This window comes from Myxocyprinus asiaticus, chromosome 30 (genome assembly GCF_019703515.2).
Source record: "Myxocyprinus asiaticus isolate MX2 ecotype Aquarium Trade chromosome 30, UBuf_Myxa_2, whole genome shotgun sequence".
Taxonomy (NCBI): Eukaryota; Metazoa; Chordata; class Actinopteri; order Cypriniformes; family Catostomidae; genus Myxocyprinus; species Myxocyprinus asiaticus.
Genome location: NC_059373.1, coordinates 28,521,282 through 28,545,291, shown reverse-complemented (window position 1 = coordinate 28,545,291; position 24,010 = coordinate 28,521,282). Strand labels below are relative to the sequence as shown.

The window sequence follows — 24,010 nt, the reverse complement described above, 5'->3', positions numbered from 1 at the left end:
GCACCACACATTGGACATTTCACCTTGAAACTGCTGCAATACGTGTAATGAACCACGCAATATCATTTTGCAAAAAGTTTGCCATGCCACATCATTTTCATGAGACCAGGCTGGACTAGTTGATTTTGAAAATATGTAGTTTTGCACCTCTCTGGTCTAAACAAAAGTGTGATTATTGCTTATTTCCTCTTTTAAATACTTCTCTAATAGTACAGAACTGTATTAAAAATGGGAAGTTGCACATCTTCCTTATGGGCATGGGATTGTTCTTTTTCCACGGTTTGTTTTAACATGTCAAATAGAGGCCTCCACAACCTAACACTTGTTTATGTTAGGTTGTGAGGGCCTCTCTGTGATGTTAGGTTGTGGGGGGCCTCTCTGTGACATGTTAAAACAAACCTTGGAAAAAGAACAATTTATCTCAAGGGGGCTTGTGTTGTTGTGACATGTAATGCTCTCACAATGCACCAGGCCTTTGTAAAGCGCGTGAAAAAGACGTGGTCTGGACTTGCCAAAATGTGCTGATGTGCTAATGAAAATTCATAGAGTTTAACGTGAAAACCATTTTTACCATCAAGGAACACAATTTAGACTTCAGCTGATTGTGCAGAAGTCTCTATTTGAACATCTGCTTCTGTGCTTTTGTTGTGCCATTGAAAAACTGAGTGATGCATCATCTGGCTGAAGGCCAACAAGGACTTTTGTGAAAAGCAAATATCCGGCTACTGGTAAACCTGAACACAACACCAAGGCATCGGTAGGGCTTTCACAATTATGAGATTTGGCTGACATTTAAAGGGGTAGTTCACCCAAAAATTAAAAATGTCTTATCATTTACTCACCCTCATGCCATCCCAGATGTTTATGTCTTTCTTCAGCAGAACACAAAGATTTTTAGAGAAATACCTCAGCTCTGTAGGTCCTAAAAATGCAAGTGAATAGTGATCAGACGTTTTGATGCTCCAAAAATCACAGTGAGCATTAACATCATACATACTCCTGTGGTTACATTCACAGTGCGAATTACAGGGAAATTACCCTGGAAAGCGAATTTGCACCACGGTCTCATTTAAAATCATGCAATTTACCTGATTGGAATCTGAGCTGATCAAGATCTGAGCAGCGTCGCAGTTAGATCAAATAATTGCAATCAGATGATGGTTTAGGCTAATAATCACATCAAGCATAGACATCAAGGTTTTGCCCTCCTAGATTTGTGTTTAAAATGAATTTGGTTAGGGAGGGTGTTAATTGACAAACACACACATACACATACATGTCTGTCACTTGTACATGCTTGGCCCCTGTATGCCCATGTGAGAATGTTTGAATAGTGTTTCTGTGACTGATTACAACCTGACTCTTTGTATCTCTGATTGTTCTCACAGCTCTCGCTGAACTCTGTTGGCGAGACCAGACCCATCCTACGTTAGACAGCAACTGTAGTCTGCAGAGATGTGTGATTTCAGGTTCTGAGGTGCAAAGCTGAATAGAGGGTGTACCAATGGTTTATCATGTCATGTGTTTTAGAACCTTGAGGCTTGCAACTGCATCTGGATTGGGAATAAACAGTGTGGTGCCCATAGCTGGGTTAAAAGTTAACATTAAACAACATTCACAACCCATTTTACTTATGTAATTTGGTTTTATTTAAGTGTATAGGGCGTGATCGCCCATCTTAATACCAGGTGTAAACGGGGCCTAAGAGGGATTGGTGACGTCAGCCACAGAGAAAATTTGTTTCAGAGGCAGAGCAAGTTGTTACATTTGGTTTAAATTTCAAAATGTCACGATTCTCTATGCCAATTTCAATACCAGTGGAAAAATGGCTAATATTGTATTAAACACACTCCTTTAGCCTATTTAAATGTTAAATTAAATGGTGTTTCTCAATTAAGTACACATTGCTTCATTTTTTTGTTTTGTTTTTTTGTTTGACCCTATGAAATCAGTTTTATTTTTTTCTAAATTGTTACATTTTTTTCCCCCTAAATTCCACATTTTCCATTTTCTTCTGAATACCATGTTTTTTGAAGTTCAATTCAAATTCATTATCAAAATTGTCTAATCAAATAAATCCAAACTTTTATCAAATGAAAATAGAACAATTACTTTTCAACATACCATTGCATTTATTTTTAAGTAAATGCTTTAGGAAAGAACCTCACAGCATAATCTAAAACATAACATTAGTCTTATTTTTGTTAAAGTGCTGCACAACAGAGCATCACATTATAAATGAAAACATTGAAAACTTCTATTCAGTACAACAGCACTTTTGCTTGAGATATACAGTAGGTTCAAAATAATTTATACTTTTTACTAAACACTAGTAATAGATTTCTATCGCAAGTTCTTAAATTTCATGAGTCGAGCTTTAATTTTGAATCAAACTTTATTTTGACATGTAGGCTTTTATGGTTCTGTGTTTTGACGGTTGTTTTCACACCCCGGATTGGTTGTGTGACCCAGTGTGAACACTGAAGCTCAAAATACTGGAATTTAACTATATAAATATATAGTCTGCAGGCGCTGCGAGCGCTACAGTGAATGAGTGTTCTGTCTGTCATCTACTTCAATTAGCACAATGCGCAATGCTCCAAAAATGTGGTGTTTTTTGTATTTGAGCGGCTTCACACATTCACTGCATGCAGTACATGCAGACTGGTTATTTATTTAATTAAATGGCTTCCATTTTCGACATATCTCAATTTTAATTTGATAAATTGTCCATTTCAGTGTAAAAGGAGTCATAGAAAACGCGCTCTAGTGAGCGTGTGAGCATTTGAAAGCAGCCGTGTCGGTCGGACAGCACCCTGGGACTGAATTGATTCGGTGCTCGGTACTATAAGTAGTGTAGAAACACTGGTATCGTTGCATCTTTTTTTATTTTAGTATCGACTTGGTACTGAAACACTGGTACTTTTGATGTCATTAGTACACAATAAGACCAGGAGCATGTATTAAGAAAGTAAATCGTGTCAGTTTTGATTTCATGCTGGCGAGGATAGATTTAGTCTATATTGGCTATGTTTACATGCACTAATTTTAATCAATCCGAATAAATTCAATCCGATTGCAGATTCTGAATGTACTGTTTAAATGTCCCCTAAACTTTGCAATATGATACAAATCTTTGTTTACATGTGCATTACATGTATTCCGAACCAAACTTCTGCGCATGCGAAGAGCGTCAGTCGTTGCGTTCTGAAGAAGCGGCGAAAGGCTGAGAAAGTGAGAATGGCACCAAAGTCCGTAATTGGTGTTTTTGCTTTGTTGAGATATCTAAAAAATATATACCAGAAAAGCTTTCTTCTTGCGTTACTCGGCAAACGAAGAATTAGAAGCAGCGTCTAATACCCTGTCTGACTTAACCATGTATTTGCCTCATGCCCATTCTTCATCCAGTCTAACCGCAGGCATCTCTGGATGCGAGTATGAAGTAAAGACATGTGGGTGAGAGTTGTCCTTAAAGGAGTTTACAGATGTGAAATGAAAACAGATGTGAAATGGGACTTTTAAGCAACAACTGCGGACGAGACGCTACGCAAACATCACTAAGCAATAGTGACGGTGGAACGGAGTATTTAATCATTCAAGAAAAAAGGGAGGCTATTTAAAACTGCAAGAGAAGTGATGCTCACTGTGTTGAATAACTTTTAGAAGAAGAGTTTTACTCTTGTACTATATAAATAGCCTACGTCTAAAACCTAGATATTATTATTAATAGTCTACCGATAATTTTGAGTTTTTTTTATTCAGAGCCTATAATTTAACATACGTTTTGAGAAGTATGTTTAGGCTATTTACGGTGTTCACTCTGCATCATCTCTTGTAAAACATATTCTAACATTTACTTTCCTAATCTGTCATGTGCGATTGACCGTCACTATGGCAAAGAAGAAATGCTTTAAAAATGTTGGTTTCGACATCAGAAAGTGAGTAAAATCGCGTACACGTAATGGAACACAACGCCGTAACCGCACCTGCTGCTTAAAGTCCCTATTAAGAATGACACAACATTCTTTTTTGCTTTGTGATGTCATGAAAAAACATATGTGCCCTGCAGAATATTCAGTGCAAGCCCTCATACCTTTAAAAAAATAAGTTTTGTCATTGCTTTGTAGGTTCACGTTAAGAGTATCATGTATAAACATACAAACACACCACATCTCTGCGCATGAGTGCAAGGTATTTTAGAATATGATTGAGAAAGTAGTCAGATTCAGACGTTTACATGGCTAATATTTTTATTTTAATTGGATTATTTTAAGTCTACACCACCCCCTTCAATTGGATGTACATTCATTTGGATCAGCTCAATTGGATAATTTTTGTGTTTAGATGAAGGCTTTTCAATCCGATTGAGCTATTAGTCGGATTCTAAACTGATTATTTAGTTGCATGTAAACATAGCCATTGTGAGAATGACTTGTGATAGTACTTGGAATCATCAAACAAATCAGTACTGTTTGCCATCATTTCCCAAAAAAGTGTGATTGAATTCATAGGTTTATTGGAGTTAAATTATAGTTGTATCATTTCAGGCTATTAGTGCAAATTATAAACAGATTAGTGAAAATGGTGACAGGACAAGTACAAATCTAAACTAGAAGAAAACATACTTATTGTTGAGCACTGATAGCTAAGCATTCCAGTATATAATTTGGCAGGGATGGACCATTAGTGTGTGTTGGCCTTTAGGTATCAGCAGTTCTCGATGTCTTGCGCTCGGCTGAGTCCATTTTAGTCTGCGTATAATGGTTTGTGCTTCTGGTGTGCATCTGATGCTGTGCAGAGGCCCTTTGTAATGGATTAGCGCTGTAATCTGGGCCATTGCAGATTACAGCTTCCTTTCATGGGCTTGCCCATGTGTCATGTGACCAGGGCACATATGGATCATCATTTCCCATGGATGTTAAGATGGATAGATGGGACAGAGCATGAGACAGCCCACCACAGCTGAAGAAGATGACGTATGCTTTTTTCAAGCATTAAGAACACGGGATTTTTCAGATTACAGCGGAGGAATTGGGAGTGTTGGCCCGTGACAGAAATAGAACGCTCTGGAGAAATAACTCATTAATGCGCTGCCGTTTTTCCACAGGCTGGACGTCATGTGAGCCGGCAGTAGCCCTACAAGCACAGTTGAATCTGCAATACACACTTTTGCATAACTGTTGCTAGAAGATAGGACAAACGGTGCAGTGAAAGCCTCACATGCTCAGTCACATGCGATCAATTAGTGTCCAGGGAGATTCCTGGTCATGGGCAGCATGGAGGAACCTGTAGAGGAGTACAAGTCTCCATTCAACTTTGAGGAGGGAGTGAACACCAGCTACCTCTACCTGTCACCCAACGAGAATTTCACCCCTTCGGGCTCTCCGGTACTGTCATTCAGAGGTAACAGTGTTTGCTCAGCTGCTAGTGTGTGTACGTTTAAGTGTGGACTGGTGTTTGTCACAGTTTAACCCGTGATGGAGACAGAGAGTGTTGTTAAAATAATGCAGGTGTATCTGAGAGCCCTCTACCTGTCAGGTGCTGATGCTTTGAAGAAGGCAGCTCTCAGGATCAGATGCTTTTCAAGGGGTGTTCACACTGACCGTGATCTGCAGTGACAAAGCAAAGGCATTAATTTTCTAAGAGAGTGGGTGATTTCCGCTGACATGAGTGACTATTTGTGATGCGATGTGAGTGTGTCCAGCGATGAATACAAAGTTGAGAAAAGCTTTACTTTATGCAAATGAGCAATGACTCAATGCAGGGACTACCAGTAGGAGTGAAGACAATAGAGATCACGTGATCAGTCTCCTTTGAGATACGGTAGTTGAGTCCAGGCAAGATAGAGAAGTTTTTAAGCTGAGAATCACTCATAGTAACTTCTACTTTCTCTGCCAGTATACCTATAGTACAACATAACACCGTAACAGTTATCATTTCATTTAGAGTTGGACTTGACGAAAGTCATTACTTGCGCACCAGTAATATTATTTCAGTAAACCATTGATGTAGAAGTGAGGAGGCAGAAAACTGCGTGTTCGGGACCATTAACGGAACCGAAAGTCATTCAAATCATATGGTTCCGGTATTTTTTTTTTAAACTGGTTCTGGTTCTGAAAGCCTAAATATTATGCATTATGCACTGCTTCAATTTTGCTTTCCCTTGCAGAATGTTAGTTTTAAGTAGCAAAAAAACACCTTGTCAAATTAAAATGACATCTTATTTGTGGTCAGATTTTTAAAAGCGATGGCCAGTTGTATTGCCTATAAATAAAAAGTGACCAGCAGCTGGAATGCCTTCTAACGACCAACAGTACAGCAACCTCCATTGAAAAAATTGCTGTCGGTGTGAACATCAGGAGGGGACATTACTGAGTCTTTAAGGGTTGCACAGTAACCCACATGAACAGAGTGCAGAAAACCCTGCAAGACCCTCACAGAAAGTACCACCTCAAATAATCATTAATTTAACCAGTAAACAGCCAGAACCACAATGGAGGCCCCAGGAGGGCCTTTAACAAACATTGATTTAATTAACACTGCTCTGGATTGGCACGTACCCAGATTACAAATGCTTAACAGTACTGTACAGTAAAACTGGATCTATAATAAATTCCATGGCCACTAGTGGTATTACAGTGCAGTTAAGATGTAAATCACTGAATGCAAGAGCAGTGAGCTTGGTTAACAAATTACAAGTGTGCTTACACAGTGCTTTCAGTCTGATTATATGGACAGAGGAGAGGTCATTGATTAAGCCTGTGTGCCAAAAAGAGGACAGATGTGGACAATGAACCACAAATTTATAAACAAGAAACTGTGACAATAAAGCCAGTGATGAAATCAGGGCTACAGATCAGGGGCGTCTGATCTAATTACAATTGTTTTCATCATAGCTCATCTTGGGTGTTTTCCAAAATGAAAGGAAATTAATCCTTCCTTTTTGCTTTCTTTTTAACGTCCCCAGTGATTTTTACATTGCTTGATAATCTAGTTTTTCCCTACCACTTTTAGGTAATAAGCATTTTGTGTAACAGATTTGAATTGTTTGCCTTTTGTATCATGACTAAAAGTCAATTGTAAGACTTTAAACTTTTATTTTTTACTTTAAAATGAAATATAAATTTTTTATGGTACATGGTATTTTTTTAATTTTATAGTACATTATACACAGTATCTGTTGAACTGACTTTATGCAAATAATAAAATTATTTGTGTGAAATGTCACAATGCAAAAAAGAAATAAATAGAATAATGATAATAATAATCTTAATAATATTAAAATAGGCTTTATTTTCTGTATGCAAAATACTTCAGATTTTTTCCTCATTGATTTGTATTGATTTTTAAAAGTAATTTATGACTTGTTCTTTGTTAGTGTCACTCAAATTGATTAGTTAAAAAAAAATTCTAAGCATATACAGTTGTGCTCAAAAGTTTGCATACCCTTGGAGAATTGGTAATATATGTACCATTTTTAAAGAAAACATAAGTGAGCAGGCAAAACACATTACTTTTATTTCTTATGGGATTCATATTCAACTGTAGGTTATAACAGAATGGCACAATCATAAAACAAAACATGGCAACAAAGAAAAAAATGAAATGACCCCTGTCCAAAAGTCTGCTTACCCTTAGTTCTTAATACTGTGTATTTCCCCCTTTAGCATCAATGACAGCGTGCAGTCTTTTGTAATATTCGTCTATGAGGCCCCAAATTCTTGCAGGTGGTATAGCTGCCCATTTGTCTTCGCAAAATGCCTCCAGGTCATGCGAAGTCTTTGGTCGTCTTGCATGAACTGCACGTTTGAGATCTCCCCAGAGTGGCTCGATGATATTAAGGTCAGGATACTGTGATGGCCACTCCAGAACCTTCACCTTTTTCTGCTGTAACCACTGGAGGGTCAACTTGGCCTTGTGCTTAGGGTCATTGTCATGCTAGAAAGTCCAAGAGCGTCCCATGCGCAGTTTTCGTGCAGAAGAATGCAAATTGTCTGCCAGTATTTTCTGATAACATGCTGCATTCATCTTACCATCAATTTTCACAAGATTCCCCGTGCCTTTAGAGCTCATACACCCCCAAAACATCAGTGAGCCACCACCATGCTTCACAGTGGGGATGGTATTCTTTTCACTATAGGCCTTGTTGACCCCTCTCCAAACACAGCGCTTATGTTTGTGACCATAAAGCTCTATTTTGGTCTCGTCACTCCAAATTACAGTGTGCCAGAAGCTGTGAGGCGTGTCAAGGTGTTGTTGGGCATATTGTAACCGGGCTTTTTTGTGGCATTGGCGCAGTAAAGGCTTCTTTCTGGCAACTCAACCATGCAGCTCATTTTTGTTCAAGTTTTGTCGTATTGTGCTCCTTGGAACAACCACACCGTCTTTTTCCAGAGCAGCCTGTATTTCTCCTGAGGTTACCTGTGGGTTTTTCTTTGTATCTCGAACAATTCTTCTGGCAGTTGTGGCTGAAATCTTTCTTGGTCTACCTGACCTTGGCTTGGTATCAAGAGATCCCCTTCCTTTTCTTTTTATATCCTTTTCCATCTTTATAAAGTTCCATTACCTTGTTATGTAGGTCTTTTGACAACTATGTGATGATAAATGGCTTCATATAATCACTATCCTTAAATAAAAGACAGTGTTTTTTTTGTATGATCAGTCATATTTTCAAAATCAATGCCAAAATTTCACAATTTCTGCCAGGGTATGCAAAATTTTGGGTATGGGTCACATAACTGTACAAAAATTATTTAAAAATTCTGAAAGATTTTTTTTTTATTCCACTTTATATACAGTATATGAAACAAATGGAGAGCCATAGTGAAGCATAGAATCTTAAACAACTTGAGAGAGAGTGTGTGCGATGCAATGGCAATTTATTTATTTTTTTTTGTAAAGATTTCTGATGGAGGAATGTGCCACCATTTTTTTTTTTTTTTATTCCCACAAATGCAGAATAATGTTACTCGCATCAAACCTGTTTGTTTATACTGTCATCGGGAGTGTCATTGGAGAGTGCTTCCTCAATTAAAACATTTAGAAAGCTCTCTTTTAAAAGACATTAGCTACTTTTAAATACTGTCCTCCTCCCCATGCAGAGAGTTCAGGCATTGGTTATAGGCATAATTATCATGTGAGTGAGTATTGTAAACCATTCAACTTGACTGTTGGGCTTGCATGACAGTGTCAATATTGATTTCTCTTGATGAATGAGCATGACAAACCACTCCCAAAAAATGTGTAGTGTTTTACTTCAGTGTGTATGGCATAACCTGGACAAAAGGGTGTAAAAGTGACCATAGAGCAAAGCAGAATATTTATTCATAGTTGAATGTTCACCCTCTCATTATGCCAGTACTAGAACAATCTGTATGGATCTCATTGTGTTTATATTAGAAAGGTAACATGAAGTCAAAATAATGATGTAACCAGTTCTTATGTTCAGATAAGTTTAAGTATGACTTGAATAAATCATTGTATTTCAGTTGTCTAGCAGCTAGCTACAAAAGATCAACTTTTGTTCCTAATTACTTTTGTGGTAGTGGGAGGCAGAACTACCAGTTCTACCAGAAATGCCAAACAAGATGCTTACAAATAAGCTGCACGCCCTCCTTAACATGTGATGCAACATTAGACGCAACATGTTTCTTCCTCAAAACATGGCCCTCCCTCATCCTAAGGGTCACAGCTGCAATGGATATTTTATAATTGGTAATTCAGCTTAAGGTTTACTAAACCTCTATTAAAGGTAGATGCAAAATTAAATCCATCAAATGAACACGAGCCTCGGATTTTTGCAAATAAACATGGAAAAAGCTGGAGCTACTGAAATACAGATTTAAGAGCTTACAACGATCTTATCAGGTTATTCCTGTAAATCTAGTAAGGCTTAATCATGTTATGCACAAAAACACAGACTTGTCTAATTAGGAAATGGACTTTAGCTGATACAGGGATAACATGGGGTATGTTCAGTACAGTGCAGGGCTGTTTAGCTGCTGGCATCCTTAATCTTCTGTCAGTTTGATTGACAGTGCTGCATTTTTGGCCTTTCCTGTCAGTTATCAGCCTGCTAAGTGATGCCATCCAGGAATTGTATTATTTATATTGTATTTCCATTGCATGACATGACAGTGGACACATCAAAGTATATTTTCTATCATGTATGAACCCTTGGGTGGGTGTCAACCAACTTATGAAGTTCTTGAAGCTCTGTGACGCATGACTTTCCATTTGCCTCCTGGAATGAAGTCTGACACTCCACAATCTCTCAATCCCAACTTTCACAAAGTCTTTCTTACCACTCACCACTGGGGCTAACAGGGTTTATTCTCAGAAGTAATTTATGGTCCATTCACGTCATGTAGGAGTTACCGTAATTACGAGATTCGGACTTCATGAAAACCGTTCATGTCTTCATAGATCTCGCAATAAGTTTTAAACTCTGTATTTATGAAAGCTATGGCTTCACTGTCCTAACGTCCTGTAAAACGTTTTATTCTCCTTGATGAACTAAAGCACCCTAGGTGAACAAAGCCGGCACTTATACTACACGCAACTTAGTTTTAAAATTAGTTCGTAGAGGGTCATATCACAGTGTTTAACTTAAGGTTCCAACCATGGAAGTAATGCCAATAATGCAGCCCTTTGTCTCTGTTGATAGCAGCTTTTAACATTGTATCGCTTCTTTGTCTTCATAAACATGTCAGGGAGCCCCTTCCACTTTTGCCGACAAGTTATCTGATTTGATTTCATAAAAAATGCCGTCTCTCTCAACGCATTTGTCGTGGCCATGCTGTCTTTGTGGAGGTTGTGTAGTGAATCATATAAAAAAGTATACTTCTGCAAAATCTCTGAGAGACATTCTTCAAAGTTATACATTTTTAATAATAGTAACCTATAGGGGTGGGAGAAAAAAATTAATGATCAGACACGCATATACTAGAAGCCTGTTTGCCCAGTAAGTATAAATTAGCCTTTAGAAGAACCGAAATGGTAGCGTGCTCAACTTACATATATTTCTGTTTCAAATGCCATTTTATTTTAAAACCAGTTTTACCTGGAGCACTATCTTTGTTCTTAAACATTTTGCACAAACATATAGAGGTGAATTAATATAGTGATTAAATATTTTGCTGTCATAAACAAAAATGCTGCACTTAAATCCGTTTTGGGATTAAACAATTTTGATCATTGCATTTTTTCTTTTATATATTCTTAAAGTCTATATGAAATAAAAATTAGGACTATTTTTATTTTATTTATACAATTTACTATTTTCAAAATTGGCACTAAATTAATGTTATTATTGTGCACAATTCATCTGTGCATATTATTCCAAATTTGTACACTGATGAGCCAAAAATTATGACCACTCACAGGTGAAGCGAATAATGTTGATCATCTCCTAACAAGGCCAAATATCAAGGTCTGGGTAGATTAGATTGTAAGCGAACAATCAGTTCTAGTCAACGTGTTGAATGCAGGAGAAATGGGCAGGAGAAAAGACCTGAGCGACAAGGGCCAAATCATTATGGCCAGACGACTGGGTCAGAGTATCTCTGAAACGGCAAGGCTTGTGGGGTGCTCCCAGTCAGTACCTACCGACAGTGGTCCGAGGAGGGACAAACCACAAACCGGTGACAGGGTGTTGGGCACCCAAGGCTTATCGATTCCCTAGGGCAGCGAAGGCTGTCCCATCTGGTCCGAATCGATAGAAGGTCTACTGTGGCACAATTCACAGAAAATGTTAATGATGGTTATGGGAGGAATGTGTCAGAACACACAGTGCATCGCACCCTGCTGCTTTTGGGGCTGCGTAGCCCAGACCGGTCAGAGTGCCCATGATGACCCCGTCCACCATCGAAAGCACCTACAATGGGTATGCGAGCATCAGAACTGGACCTTGGAGCAGTGGAAGAAGGTCGCCTGAAGAGTTCAAGGTGTTGCCCTGGCCTCCATATTCCCCAGATCTCAATCCGATTGAGCATCTGTGGGATGTGCTGGACCAACAAGTCCGATCCACGCCGGCTCCACCTCGCAACTTACAGGACTTGAAGGGTCTGCTGCTATTGTTTTGGTGCCAGATACCACAGGACACCTTCGGGGGTCCTGTAGAGTCCATGCCTCGGCAGGTCGGCACTGTGTTGGCGACACACAGAGGACCAACAGCATATTAGGCGGTGATCTTACTGTTTTGGCTCATCAGTGTATACTGGCAATATTCTAATCGTCTTAACCTTTTATTAGAGTGTAATAACTTGATCCATCTCTGAAACTTTCCATTTCGACTTATGTCATGAATTTAATTGTAGAACAGAACACCCACTTTCCATGATTTAATCAGTTCCCGATGGATAAAATAAATTCCTGCCTCCTTTTATTTTATCCCATTTCACTAGGAAATATGTCAGATTATGGAAGTAAAATGGTTTGCAAATGCGAAAACCATATCATGTTGTCTTTATAATAAAGTTAGTACTCTTCCAGATTGAGGATAATCATTATTCTGTACTGTGATATTTGTTTGCACAACTTCTGATGTTACTATTAAATGGCACCACGTTAAGTTATGGGGACCATACCTGAATAGTGAAAGCTTAAGGATCGCCCCTCGCAGGCTTGAACTTTCAAACGTTCGTTTAATAGCCTAATAGGCTATATAACTTCCATTTGTTTCATAACAGTATGTATGTTCTATTTGTCTCTGTAGGGACCCAGAGGCCAGACTCCATCCCAGAGGTGGGTGAGGATGCAGTGAATACAGTAGGACCCTCTGCATCCACCACGGCCCTTACTGAGGAAGAGCAAGCAGAACTCCGCAGTGAACTAGCAAAGGTGAACATCCTCCAGTCCTGATATTTCATAGATTCCACTGCTCATTGTGCACACAGAAAAAAGCCATGTACAAAAGCATCTGGTCAACTTATTGAACATTATGAGAATGGCAGCTTGACTCAACCACAGTCTCTGCAAGACCCCAGTTGAAAGGAAATTATGGCATACCATAATGCGATTGAATGCTCAATTTTCTCTTGGGGAAGTGTGGTTATTTCTAAAGGCAAAACTAATTTTGCAATGCCTACTTTCTGCTCTATTTTGCTACGTGAAAATCTGAATGCCATTATAATAACATAAACTACCAGTAAAAGTTAGCCTAATTTCGAAGATATAACATATTTTCCATATAAAATTCAGTATATGTCAGGTAACTTCTTGTATCCTGTTTCCCTACAGGTTGAAGATGAGATCCAGACTCTTTCTCAGGTGCTGGTGGCCAAGGAGAGGCAGATGGCGGAGATCAAGCGGAAGCTGGGCATCACTCCACTGAACGAGCTCAAACAGAACCTGAGCAAGAGCTGGCAAGAAGTCACCACCTCCACTGCGTATGTACCCTCACCTGCTTCAGGCATCTGTGTGCCACCCGCTGCCTGTCGTACTGCTGCAGAGGAGTGACTCCTTCTGTCACTGTTTCTGCTGTGTATTTACACAAGTTTAAATACCTGGTGTTTGGCTGAATCACATGAAAGATACACGGTTGTGAATATTCTTGCTTTTACTTGCTCACTCTATTCTTTCCAGCTGAAAGAATGAAATGATCTTGTGTTTTATGTTAAAACATATCCAAACCAGACATGGTGCGATAAGATTCCAGTGACAAGTAAGTTGTCGACACAGTCATCACTAATCAGAATAATGTTTAATATACAGTACATGTGGATTTATATTTGGGACCAGTGAGGTTGGAGCTAGCACAACACCACAGGAACACAAACCAAGCGATTGACAAAATGTCCTGTCACAAATAGCTTTATTGCATCACATCTGGTTAAGACATTCTTTTAAGGTGTGATGCTGGAGTGTGTGTTCTACAAATCTTCATCTTGTTTTTGCTGGACAGGTATAAAAAGACCTCGGAGACCCTGTCCCAAGTGGGTCAGAAAGCGACAACGGCGTTCTCCAGTGTGGGCTCAGCTATTAGTAGAAAATTGGAGGACGTTAGGTGAGATTACTTATCCAAACTTTACATTTTTTGTTTGAACTACCCCTTTCATCCACTTCAGTTAACACCAGTATCACATGGATGAAAACTTAACACTTACTAATAATGCCTATTTCAAATGACTTAATCTTATACATTTATAAACAGTGGTGTCCAAAAGTCTGAGACCACAACAATCTGGGATTTTTGGGAAATGTATTAGTTTGAAGTATTTTTAAAAATGTTAGACAGCAAATGACAAAAATAAAGAAAAAAAATAATACATTGCTCAGTTTTACTTTCCACTCAAATTTAAATACGTTTTTTATTTAATTAAAACAAATTCAAAATAGAACCATTTTTGACCAGTGTTTGTAAGAATATTGGATCCCACTGTTCAGTATGTGTGCTTTTTAACATAACATTTCTGGACAGCATAATGAAGGGCTGGGTCTCACCCCCCCCCCCCCCACCCCCAAAAAAAAAAACACACAAGGGGAATGATAGAAAATGATAAATTGAGCCACAATGAAACCATTAAGCATAGACACCCACATCTTGCACTGAAGTCAAAGGAAACTGACATGTGCTTGATTTCAGCATCTTACGACACACTGCTGCAATGCTGGCAAAATCATTTACTGTTTTTGCTAATGAAACCTCTGCCATTTACAGATTACAGTCATTGTCTAATTCTTTTGGGTAAGACTGTCTGCAATGGCTTCAAACAAAAGCCACTTATTTTGGATGCTATATCACTCAGTAGTGTGAATAGGTAGTATAGCATGTGCTCAGATCTTTGCTAGTCTCCCATTTATCTCTCTTGCGCTGTGCGTCTCCATGCATGCATGCTTTGTTTGTTTTCCCATTTTGCTCTGATGTCTTAATGTGCATGTTGAATGGATATGTGTATTATTCAGACTTCAGTTGTTGACCATTTTACTTGAATATTTTTGTTCATTTTTACTAAAAACTAAAACTTATACACTTTTCATTATGTGATCGATACTATCATCAACGACTGATTGGCAGTCAATAAAATAATTTCCCATCAGTTCCATTAAAACAAATTTGGAGTTTTGTGGATATACGTCCATGTTTGTTAGCTTTGAGTTCATAATAAAGCTAAAGTTTAAAATATTATCTTTTTTTTTTTTTTTTGTGTATGCAAATTTTACTCCATATTCACATTTTAAATGAACAGTCTTCCTCTTTGGGGAACACAGGACAAAAATACTGACTGCGTATCTTGCATTCACAAACTTTTTATCCAGTAAAATGCTCTCTAGAATGAGAATGTCCCCTCCCCCTTATATTTCTTACTTCTGATATGCAATAGCAAGTAGCAAAGTCTATTGGCTTTTTTTTATTATTTTTTAAATGTCCTGCCCCAACTTCCCATTTCAATAGGAAATGTGTCAGTGCAGAAAACTGTGCTCGTTAAGCGATTTTCATAGGGTCTTTAAGAGCAAAGATCTGCCCTTTGATCCCCCACCCATCCCATTAGCGATTTACGTGCGAGGTTCTGCCAACCCACCTGCTTGGCACATGCTTGCACGAAAATATCAAAACTTCATGGCCACGCCCACTGACTTTGTGCATATGATGTATCACATAGTGCTGCACTTAAGGCAAAGCACTCTTAAAATAGGGCCCTAAATCTTCTTTCATTGTTTCTCTGTACTCTATGTAGTGTGTAATAATGTGCATAAATTATTCTCTCACACACTCTTTATCCAAACTGGCCATCCCAGCTGTGGTGTGAATCCATGTCAGTGTTACCGGTAATAAAGTCTTAAAGCCCTGATGGATTAAAGCCTTACACTCTGTCAGTTTCACAGAGCATGAAGGGCTGAGGTGTTTGTTTCTTCACAAATTGTAAAATCAGACGCGTGTCTTAGCATGGCTTTATTCTCCTCTTGTAATGCGTTTGACACTCACATCTTTGCCTAACTCCTGTCTGCTCTTCTTTACTGCTGACGGATAGTATACGTTCCATACAGCATTCTGCTAGCATGCCCGTGATGAGGTAAGGAACAGCTCACAAAATGGAATATCTTGATTCTGATTGTTCAGTCGCAGCATTCTGTCGTCAAATGTTTTTGTATAATGACCACTAAACTGTATAATCGTCCCTTGCAACCGATTTCCTACATAGCTGTGCTAGTTTCATGTCTCTCATAGCACTCTGTGGTCTCTTCTCACATATTAAAATAATTTAAACTTAAACCAATTTCCTATGTCCATTTATGTTTTTGTCCATTTATGCTGGATAAAGTACAATCAGCTGGTCATTATCACAAAACAAACACATTCAAGGTGATACAAGATCATACTGACACCTGAAAACCCTGTCAAGGTTTTTGCACTAATGACCAGTTGGCTGTACATTTTCCCTTGCTTATGTTTCTTGGAGATCATATAAGCTCTGTTCCAAAACCTAGTGAGCTGCATTGCTGTCTTCATTGGCAGCTACTTTCTTAGGCAGCATCGTAACTGAAATGGGACTTCATAAATGACTGATTTGAAACACTTCAGCAACTGTTAACGGTCTCTCACGCAAGCAACACAAAACGTGCCGTGCACAAAAGCCACGTATAATGCTAACAGTTGTTTCCAGTTGAGTCTGACATTAGCATGTTGCTAAGGTAAGAACTTGTCTCTCGAATAGGCACAAATACATACGGTAGCACACATATTTGGTGAAATGCAGCATTATTAATTTGAACTATTTTCTATGAATACTTTATTCAGTACTGGAAAGTATATTTGTAATCTACATTTTACATGATGAACATTTTCCAACCTTATCTCATGGATTCAAGTTATATGCCTACATTTCTGCAAAATTATTTTTACGTGGCTTGTTGTACCCCAGCAGTTTTCTGGTGAAATATACACCAGAGGTGCTACAACAATGCTTATTATTCTCTTTCACTCAAATGACGAGTAAAACAGCAGATTAAGTTTTACCGATTACTAACAGCACTAACTTTTTTGCCTTGTTCCTTACACAGTGGTATCTTATGACATCTAAAAACTTTACAATGCTTGACTTTTAAGCCAATACATTTTAATAACGTTTAAAACAACAAAGTGGTTTAAGTTTTAGGTTAGAAAGGTTGGTTTTGGGCGTTTTCACATCAGTTCGTTTGAGCACTCCAAACTGTCCCAGAGCGATTTAACGTGAATAGATTAGAACAATCCAAATGATCTCGGAGCCCCCCCTAAAAGGTCCCACAAACAAACCATACTCAAACCACCTTCTGGGGTACGGTGTGCTGTCAATTGGGCAGAGAAACTAAATTTGAATTTTTACCTTATAAATTTTCTAAATTAGAATTAAATTAGAATTTTAAAGTCAGCTGATTTTTTATTTTTTTTAATTGACATTATTTCCTTAGTCCACAAGAGGACGCATTGAATACATATAACCACAGCACTGTGTTATATTATAGCAAAGAACATTCCTGGCTGTTAAAACAAGCATTCCATTTTAAACGAAAGTGCATACAAAAATTAAATAAAAAAGTTTAAGTCGGTTCATATTCTCAAATTTTAAGTAAAACGAGGGGGGAAACGCTTCAATAGGCAGTTCTGTGTTAACATGGTGTTATACTTGCACTGCTGCCACAGTATATACTACCAAAGACTCAAACTTCATAATAACAGCGATATACCACAGTGTTTTTCATTAATTACAGCTGTATATAGGGTAGAATTATTCCCAGAAAGCAGTGGTATTTGGCTGATCTCGGTGGTAAAGCGGCTCATGATCCCTGGTCAGGGGCTGTTCAAACAGATGGAATACAACAGAAAGGAACCGAACGCAAGGATCTCGAGACACACATTTCCAACTTGAACTCCTTTACAGACAAACCCATTGCTTAATCTGAGAAATGCTGATAAGAGAGCAAGACGCAACAGCCAAAGACCTCCACTTACTGTAAGGGGCTGTTCACACTGAATGCTTTTGCAACCATCCAGTTTAACATTTGTTTTTCTATGTAAGTGCATTAGACGAACGTATTTGTTTAATTTTGTTTTGTTTATTCAGCGTCTAAAAAGCAAGTTAAAAAAGAACTTGTCTCGAGACACCTGGTTTCTGTTAAAGTGTATTTTGTTGAGCTTCATATAACTTTTTTTTAGCACAAGAATACGATCGGTCTGAAGTCATCGCCAGTTCTTGGCACACATCCAAAATTCAAATGCACAGTTTTAGCATTCAAATGTGCATATTTTTCTTAAATTCAACGAATACTGGGGGCCTGGGTAGCTCAGCGAGTATTGATGCTGACTACCACCGCTGGAGTCGTGAGTTCAAATCCAGGGTGTGCTGAGTGACTCCAGCCAGGTCTCCTAAGCAACCAAATTGGCCCGGTTGCTAGGGAGGGTAGAGTCACATGGGGTAACCTCCTCGTGGTCATGAGTAGTGGTTCTTGCTCTCAATGAGGCACGTGGTAAGTTGTGTGTGGATTGCGGAGAAAAGCATGAGCCTCCACATGCGATGAGTCTCCGCAGTGTCATGCACACGAGCCACGTGATAATATGCGTGGATTGACGGTCTCAGAAGCGGAGGCAACTGAGACTTGTCCTCCGCCACCCGGATTGAGGTGAGTAACCACGCCACCACGAGGACCTAGTAAGCACTGGGAATTGGGCAAGCCAAATTGGGTTAGAAAAAGGGGATAAAATAAAAATAAAATAAATTAAAAATTTCAACGAATATTAAAATTTGAATTTGACAGCCCTAGTGTGCGTGCGTGCATGTGAGACAGGGAGAGCTCTATGACCACGAGAAAAGGCCATTTTAGTGCAAATAATGCAAAACCAAATAATGACATATAAAAATAACCATGCCTTAAATTTTACAACTCAATTTTTCAATCCGAGTGACGGATAATGTTTATTTGCAGCGCAACCTCTCACTGGAATAGACATTCTGTACCGTGCGGTGACGTTTTGCATGACCTTGACATAAAGAATGCTCTTAAAAATTTGTAACAGCTGACAAATGTATATAAATATATAATTTTAAGTGGTATATCAATGGATGAGCTACATCCCAGAACAGTGCATAAACATTCTGGCCAATGAGGGGACAGTTTGCTTACATGTGACTTATATAAAAACAGTTTTGGTCCATTTTGAAATACTGCCTTGTGAAAGAGAGGAGAAAATGCAACATTGTTACAGATTTATCCCCTGTTTCAGAACCAATCAAATGAGCTACAGGTCTGAAAACGCCCTAAAACTCGATAAAGCATTAACCTTCAAAATCTCATCTGTTTTTCATCTCACAAGTTTAGGTTTAGGCTAGGAAGGTTGGTTTTGTTGATTTTTAATCTCAATAATGCATTAACCTTAAAAACTGCATCTGTTTAGGAGAACATTTAACTCACTTTAAGTGCCACTTTCATTTAGCAAAAATGACGGCAAAGCCACATAATTTTAATGAGATCAGGCTAAAATTTTCAGTGAACTTGCTACAATGTATTCTGGAATGATGCACGAGCTTGTGATGCTGCCCAAGGTTTTTGCCAAAACAAGTTATCTTATAAGGCAGCATAATTTTGCTTCCTAGTGTTTGGAACAGTCATTATGTCTTTAGAATGCCTATGATTCCTAAAAATATTGCCTAGATCAGAAGCTTGTGAGGATTTGGAGCAAATCCCTAGTAAATAAAATAACAGCGTAACAGTTGTTATACTTTGCACAGTTTTGCACTGTATTAATTGTCAGGTGTGAAAATGATCCGTTTCTCATCACATCTCTTGCAGGAACAAGCCCACCTTCAAATCATTTGAGGAAAAAGTGGAAACTTTAAAGGTATAGGAATAATGATGATAATATAAACCGTGTGTGCATGACTTAAAGTTCAACAGCTGGCCTCCTTTCTGCCCTTGCAGACCAAAATGAGCCCAACACCATCGACGGAAGATAATGAAGCAGATTCAAACTCCACACCTGACACAGAGCCAGTGGTGAAACAGCCAGAGGGAACAGTTACACCAGATCAAGAACCCCACTGAAGATCCATCTGACAACCTTCTAAACCCATCAAACCATCCTCTCCTACTCCTCTCCCCTCTTGCTTTATCTCCTGCGCTCCTCCTGCCACTTCACAGTTGTTTGCCATGACAGACAGTGGAACAGTTTAAAAGGAGATAGTGCCCTGCCCCAGTCACATACATTCAGAACATGTGTTTGAAATACCTAGCATGCACAGGTGATGTGCATATGGCATATCGAAAAGATTCCAGTTTTTTATGCTACTATTCTCTACATGTCTCCATAATTACATTTGAGCATTTGCTTTCTGTTAGCTGCCTCTTTTGTGTACTGGAGACTGAGGCATCTCCAAACAGGACATGATGTAGGCATACACTGGAGTGTGTGTGTGTGTGCTCACATAAGAATGTAAGATGTATGTTTCCTCGAGCACTATAAGAGCTGTACATCACTCATTTCACTGCAGCATTGACCTCTGACCCCTGCCCTTTAACCCCTAACTTTAGTTCAGTGCTGCTCGCTTTGCTTACATGACAGACACGGGCAATCCTTTAACAAATGGGGTCTCTTTTTACACACACTTTTGATGGATATATCCTGGAGTGATTATATAAAGTTCAAATTAGATTTTCTAAATTGTTTACAATGACACTCACAACCCACAAAATAAACCAAAATTCTACTAGCATGAATCAGTTACATTTAGGGGTGCTTTGTGTTTGTCTACATATATAGTAGTACAGTATATAAAGTGGTTGTGTTTTTGTCTTATATTTTTAAAACAAATGCCAAAAATGCAGAACTTCTGGAGTTCTGTGTAGTTCATTGCGTGTAGTTTAGTCTAATCAAAAGGTTTTGCATACAAGTGTGTATTGTTAGCATTAATTACCATAATACCAAATATGATCAAACAATAGTACTGTTAAAGCATTGTATCATCACTTTCTTTTTCTGTGCTTTGGATTCATGTTCATGGTTTAGATGTGCTAGAGAGCTTGTGTCATAAAGTGAGGAAACGTGAGTGGTACAGCGTGCTTCATGTGACTTCATTTCTCTTTATTTATGTAAGGCTTTTGTTCTTGATGGTACTGCTGTTGCTTTTTTGAGACAGGGACTGACGACATATAATCTAGAAACTGTCCAGATTAAGATTGTCTTTAACACACCAAAAAATGAGTGTTAATCTGAAATTATTATCTTGCCTTTCAGCACAACTTTATCATATTTTTAAGCACTAGTTACAGTATTTGTGTTTCATTGAGTTGATTAGAGTATGTGGTGTTGTGCCATCTTTAAGATCTTAAAAAAATCTGGCAAAATTAAGTTGGTGTTATCATAGTTTATATAAAATACATTATTTTTCGGTATTGTTGGCAAAGTTTCTTACATGCAGAAAACTGTTTAGTAATGTTTTTATGGTTGTGGTATCCTAAATTGATTACTAAACACTTTGGCGAGCAGAGGGCTTTCTCCTTTTTGCATGTGCACATTTCTGTGATTTAGGACTTAACACACTAATTGTTTGTCCCATTCAAAGCAGATCTGTTCTCGTAATATTTCATTCTTGGTTATTTGACTGGGCAAATGTTAAATGTACTCTTGACAAATTAATTTGGGTGGTGTCCCGTTACATTCATTACATTTTTATATTTTGCTTTGATATGCAAGACACAAAGTTCGTTTTGCAAATGCTTGCTGCTATGCTGCTGCAAGAAATTTTCTTATAGAGGAGGAATATTACTTATATATATATATATATATACACAAATTTTTTTTAAGTTTGTAAGTTCAGCATGATAGATCTACCTAGCTGTGATTTCCAAAATAAAACTACTAATATCAAAGGCATTGAATATGGTCAGCAAAAAGTGTTTATGGTGACAAAACTGATAACGATGATAGATGGATTGTTAAAAAATATCTAGGGGACCAAATAATTTTTTTGTGTAACCCTTTTCAGAGGTCTGCCTCACTGTTTTCATAGCTCAGGATGTGTATGTTTCCTTTTCATCATCTTTACAATATGAATGCTGCTCTACACTGAATGTCTCGTATGGGCTTTTGTGTTGGGTATCAGTTGTAGTGGTTAATCCTGCTGTTAGGGTCGTCCTAAAAAAACTAGAACTACTTTGAGCACAGAAATGTGTTAATTTGTATGTCCGATGCTAATAAAGCACATTACACACTGCCTTTGTCCAGCCTTCATTCTTTGAAATGTCTTTTCACTGTTTCACAGTGCTGCAGTACCGCTACAGTACACGCGATGGCGCCTTAATGTTGACTTAGACCATGGACGAAATAGTATACTGACAGTTTAATGTAACAAAGTGCTTTACAGTATAGTGCAGTTTAAATCTTGATATTAATAGCTAGGTTGGATAAATACTGAAAGGGGAGAGTGAAATTGCTGTTAAAAAGTTTTTATTTCTCGATAAGAAATCTATTTAGCTCATAAAACTGCTTGCGAGCTTTCCATACAGTATTTACAAATAGTTACATTTCATACTTAACATAGGCCTAATATCCTAGAGGTATTTTAATAAGTCTTTGAAAAGGAGGAAACACACTGTAGGGTCTGCAAGCACATTTGTTGGGGTTTTCTCCATGAAGTTACAAAACACAGTATGGACTAAGGCTGCTAATTAGGTCTAACGATTCTGTCTGCAAACCATTATAATCAAGCCCAGTTTCTGAACATCACATATTACCCAGTTATATTTCGATTAATAAATACACACAGTAGGCATCGTATAGTAAACAGCTGCCGAAAATTTTTATTTTTCTGTAACCATTGAACAGGAGCTCATAACACAGGCACCTTAGACATTATGTGTTTTACATAAAAGAAAACAACAGCGGCACTGATAATCACCAGAACATTTTCACTGTTGCACAATTACAATGGCAGGTTTTATTTACACACAGCTCAGAGTAAAAACAAGTACAGCCAGAAAGTGAGATGATAATAACAGTAACCAAGTGTTTTCTCCCTCAGGAAAGGAAAGTCTTTTAAACTTTGCAAAAAAGAAGAAACAAAATGAAACGGAGCCATTAGATAAACATTGTAAGACATGTAGCAAGTGCTTTCAGTTAATGTATTGCAATATTTGATCAAATCCAGATAATGAAATGTCATATCTGACAAAAATCATCTCTCTCTCTCTATGGCCCTATCCACAAACAATAATAAAATGTCTGACTACCGATTTATACAGGCCTATTTGTTAGGTGTCGTTGTGTGAACCTGTGCATCAAAGCATACAGTTGCATATTTGTTTTGGAGTGAACACAGACTAGACACTCACAATGACAAATATAGTTGCATGAAGGCTTAAAGGAATAGTTCACTCAAAATGGAAAATTCTCATCATTTATTCTCCCTCATGCCATCCCAGATGTGTATGCCTTTTTTTTTTTTTCTTCTTCTTCTGCTGAACACAAATAAAGATTTTTAGAAGAATATTTCAGCTCTGTAGGTCCATTCAATGCAAGTGAATGGTGGCATTGTGGTGGTCTTTTTTTTAAATTTATTTTGTTTTTATTTATTTTTAATTTTTACAATATATCTCCATCTTTGACCAGCCCCGACCAGTAGGGGATGATATACACGAAGAATGCAAATCGGCAAAAAACTAAAGAATGTGGAAGTGAAAGTGGAGATTTATAGTAAAAAAAAGGACTTAAATATTGATCTGATTCTCACCCACACCTATCATATCGCTTCATAAGACATTGATTTAACCGCTGGAGTCGTATGGATTACTTTTATGCTGCCTTTATGTCCCTTTTGGACCTTCAAAGTTCTGGTCATCATTCACTTGCATTGTATGGACCCTACAGAGCTGAAATATTTTTTAAAAATCTTTGTGTTTTGCAGCAGAAAGAAAGTCACACATCTGGGATGGCATGAGGTTGAGTAAATTATAAGAGAATTTTTGGATGAACTATTTCTTTATAAATATCCTCTAAGGCCCTCATTTCTGCTGATATTTGACAATGTTTAACATGGGGCTA

At 38.0% G+C, this 24,010-nt stretch overlaps 1 protein-coding gene across 4 annotated transcripts in view; it reads left to right on the top strand.

The window, feature by feature from the left end:
- The window catches only part of LOC127421147 (tumor protein D52-like), a 37,573-nt gene extending 15,390 nt beyond the window's left edge, over window positions 1-22,183 (top strand). The window contains exons 1-7 of one of the 4 annotated variants that reach the window (XM_051663954.1): window positions 5,006-5,403; window positions 12,716-12,840; window positions 13,240-13,388; window positions 13,904-14,005; window positions 15,972-16,013; window positions 19,765-19,813; window positions 19,894-22,183. In XM_051663954.1, coding sequence (XP_051519914.1) covers window positions 5,268-5,403; window positions 12,716-12,840; window positions 13,240-13,388; window positions 13,904-14,005; window positions 15,972-16,013; window positions 19,765-19,813; window positions 19,894-20,016 — 726 coding nt within the window. In that variant the 5' untranslated portion in view covers window positions 5,006-5,267 and the 3' untranslated portion in view covers window positions 20,017-22,183. Of the gene's footprint in view, window positions 1-5,005; window positions 5,404-12,715; window positions 12,841-13,239; window positions 13,389-13,903; window positions 14,010-15,971; window positions 16,014-19,764; window positions 19,814-19,893 lie in introns of those variants that run through there. The other 3 variants (XM_051663956.1, XM_051663955.1, XM_051663957.1) reach the window with 3 other exon arrangements.
- Window positions 22,184-24,010: the final 1,827 nt, after the last annotated feature.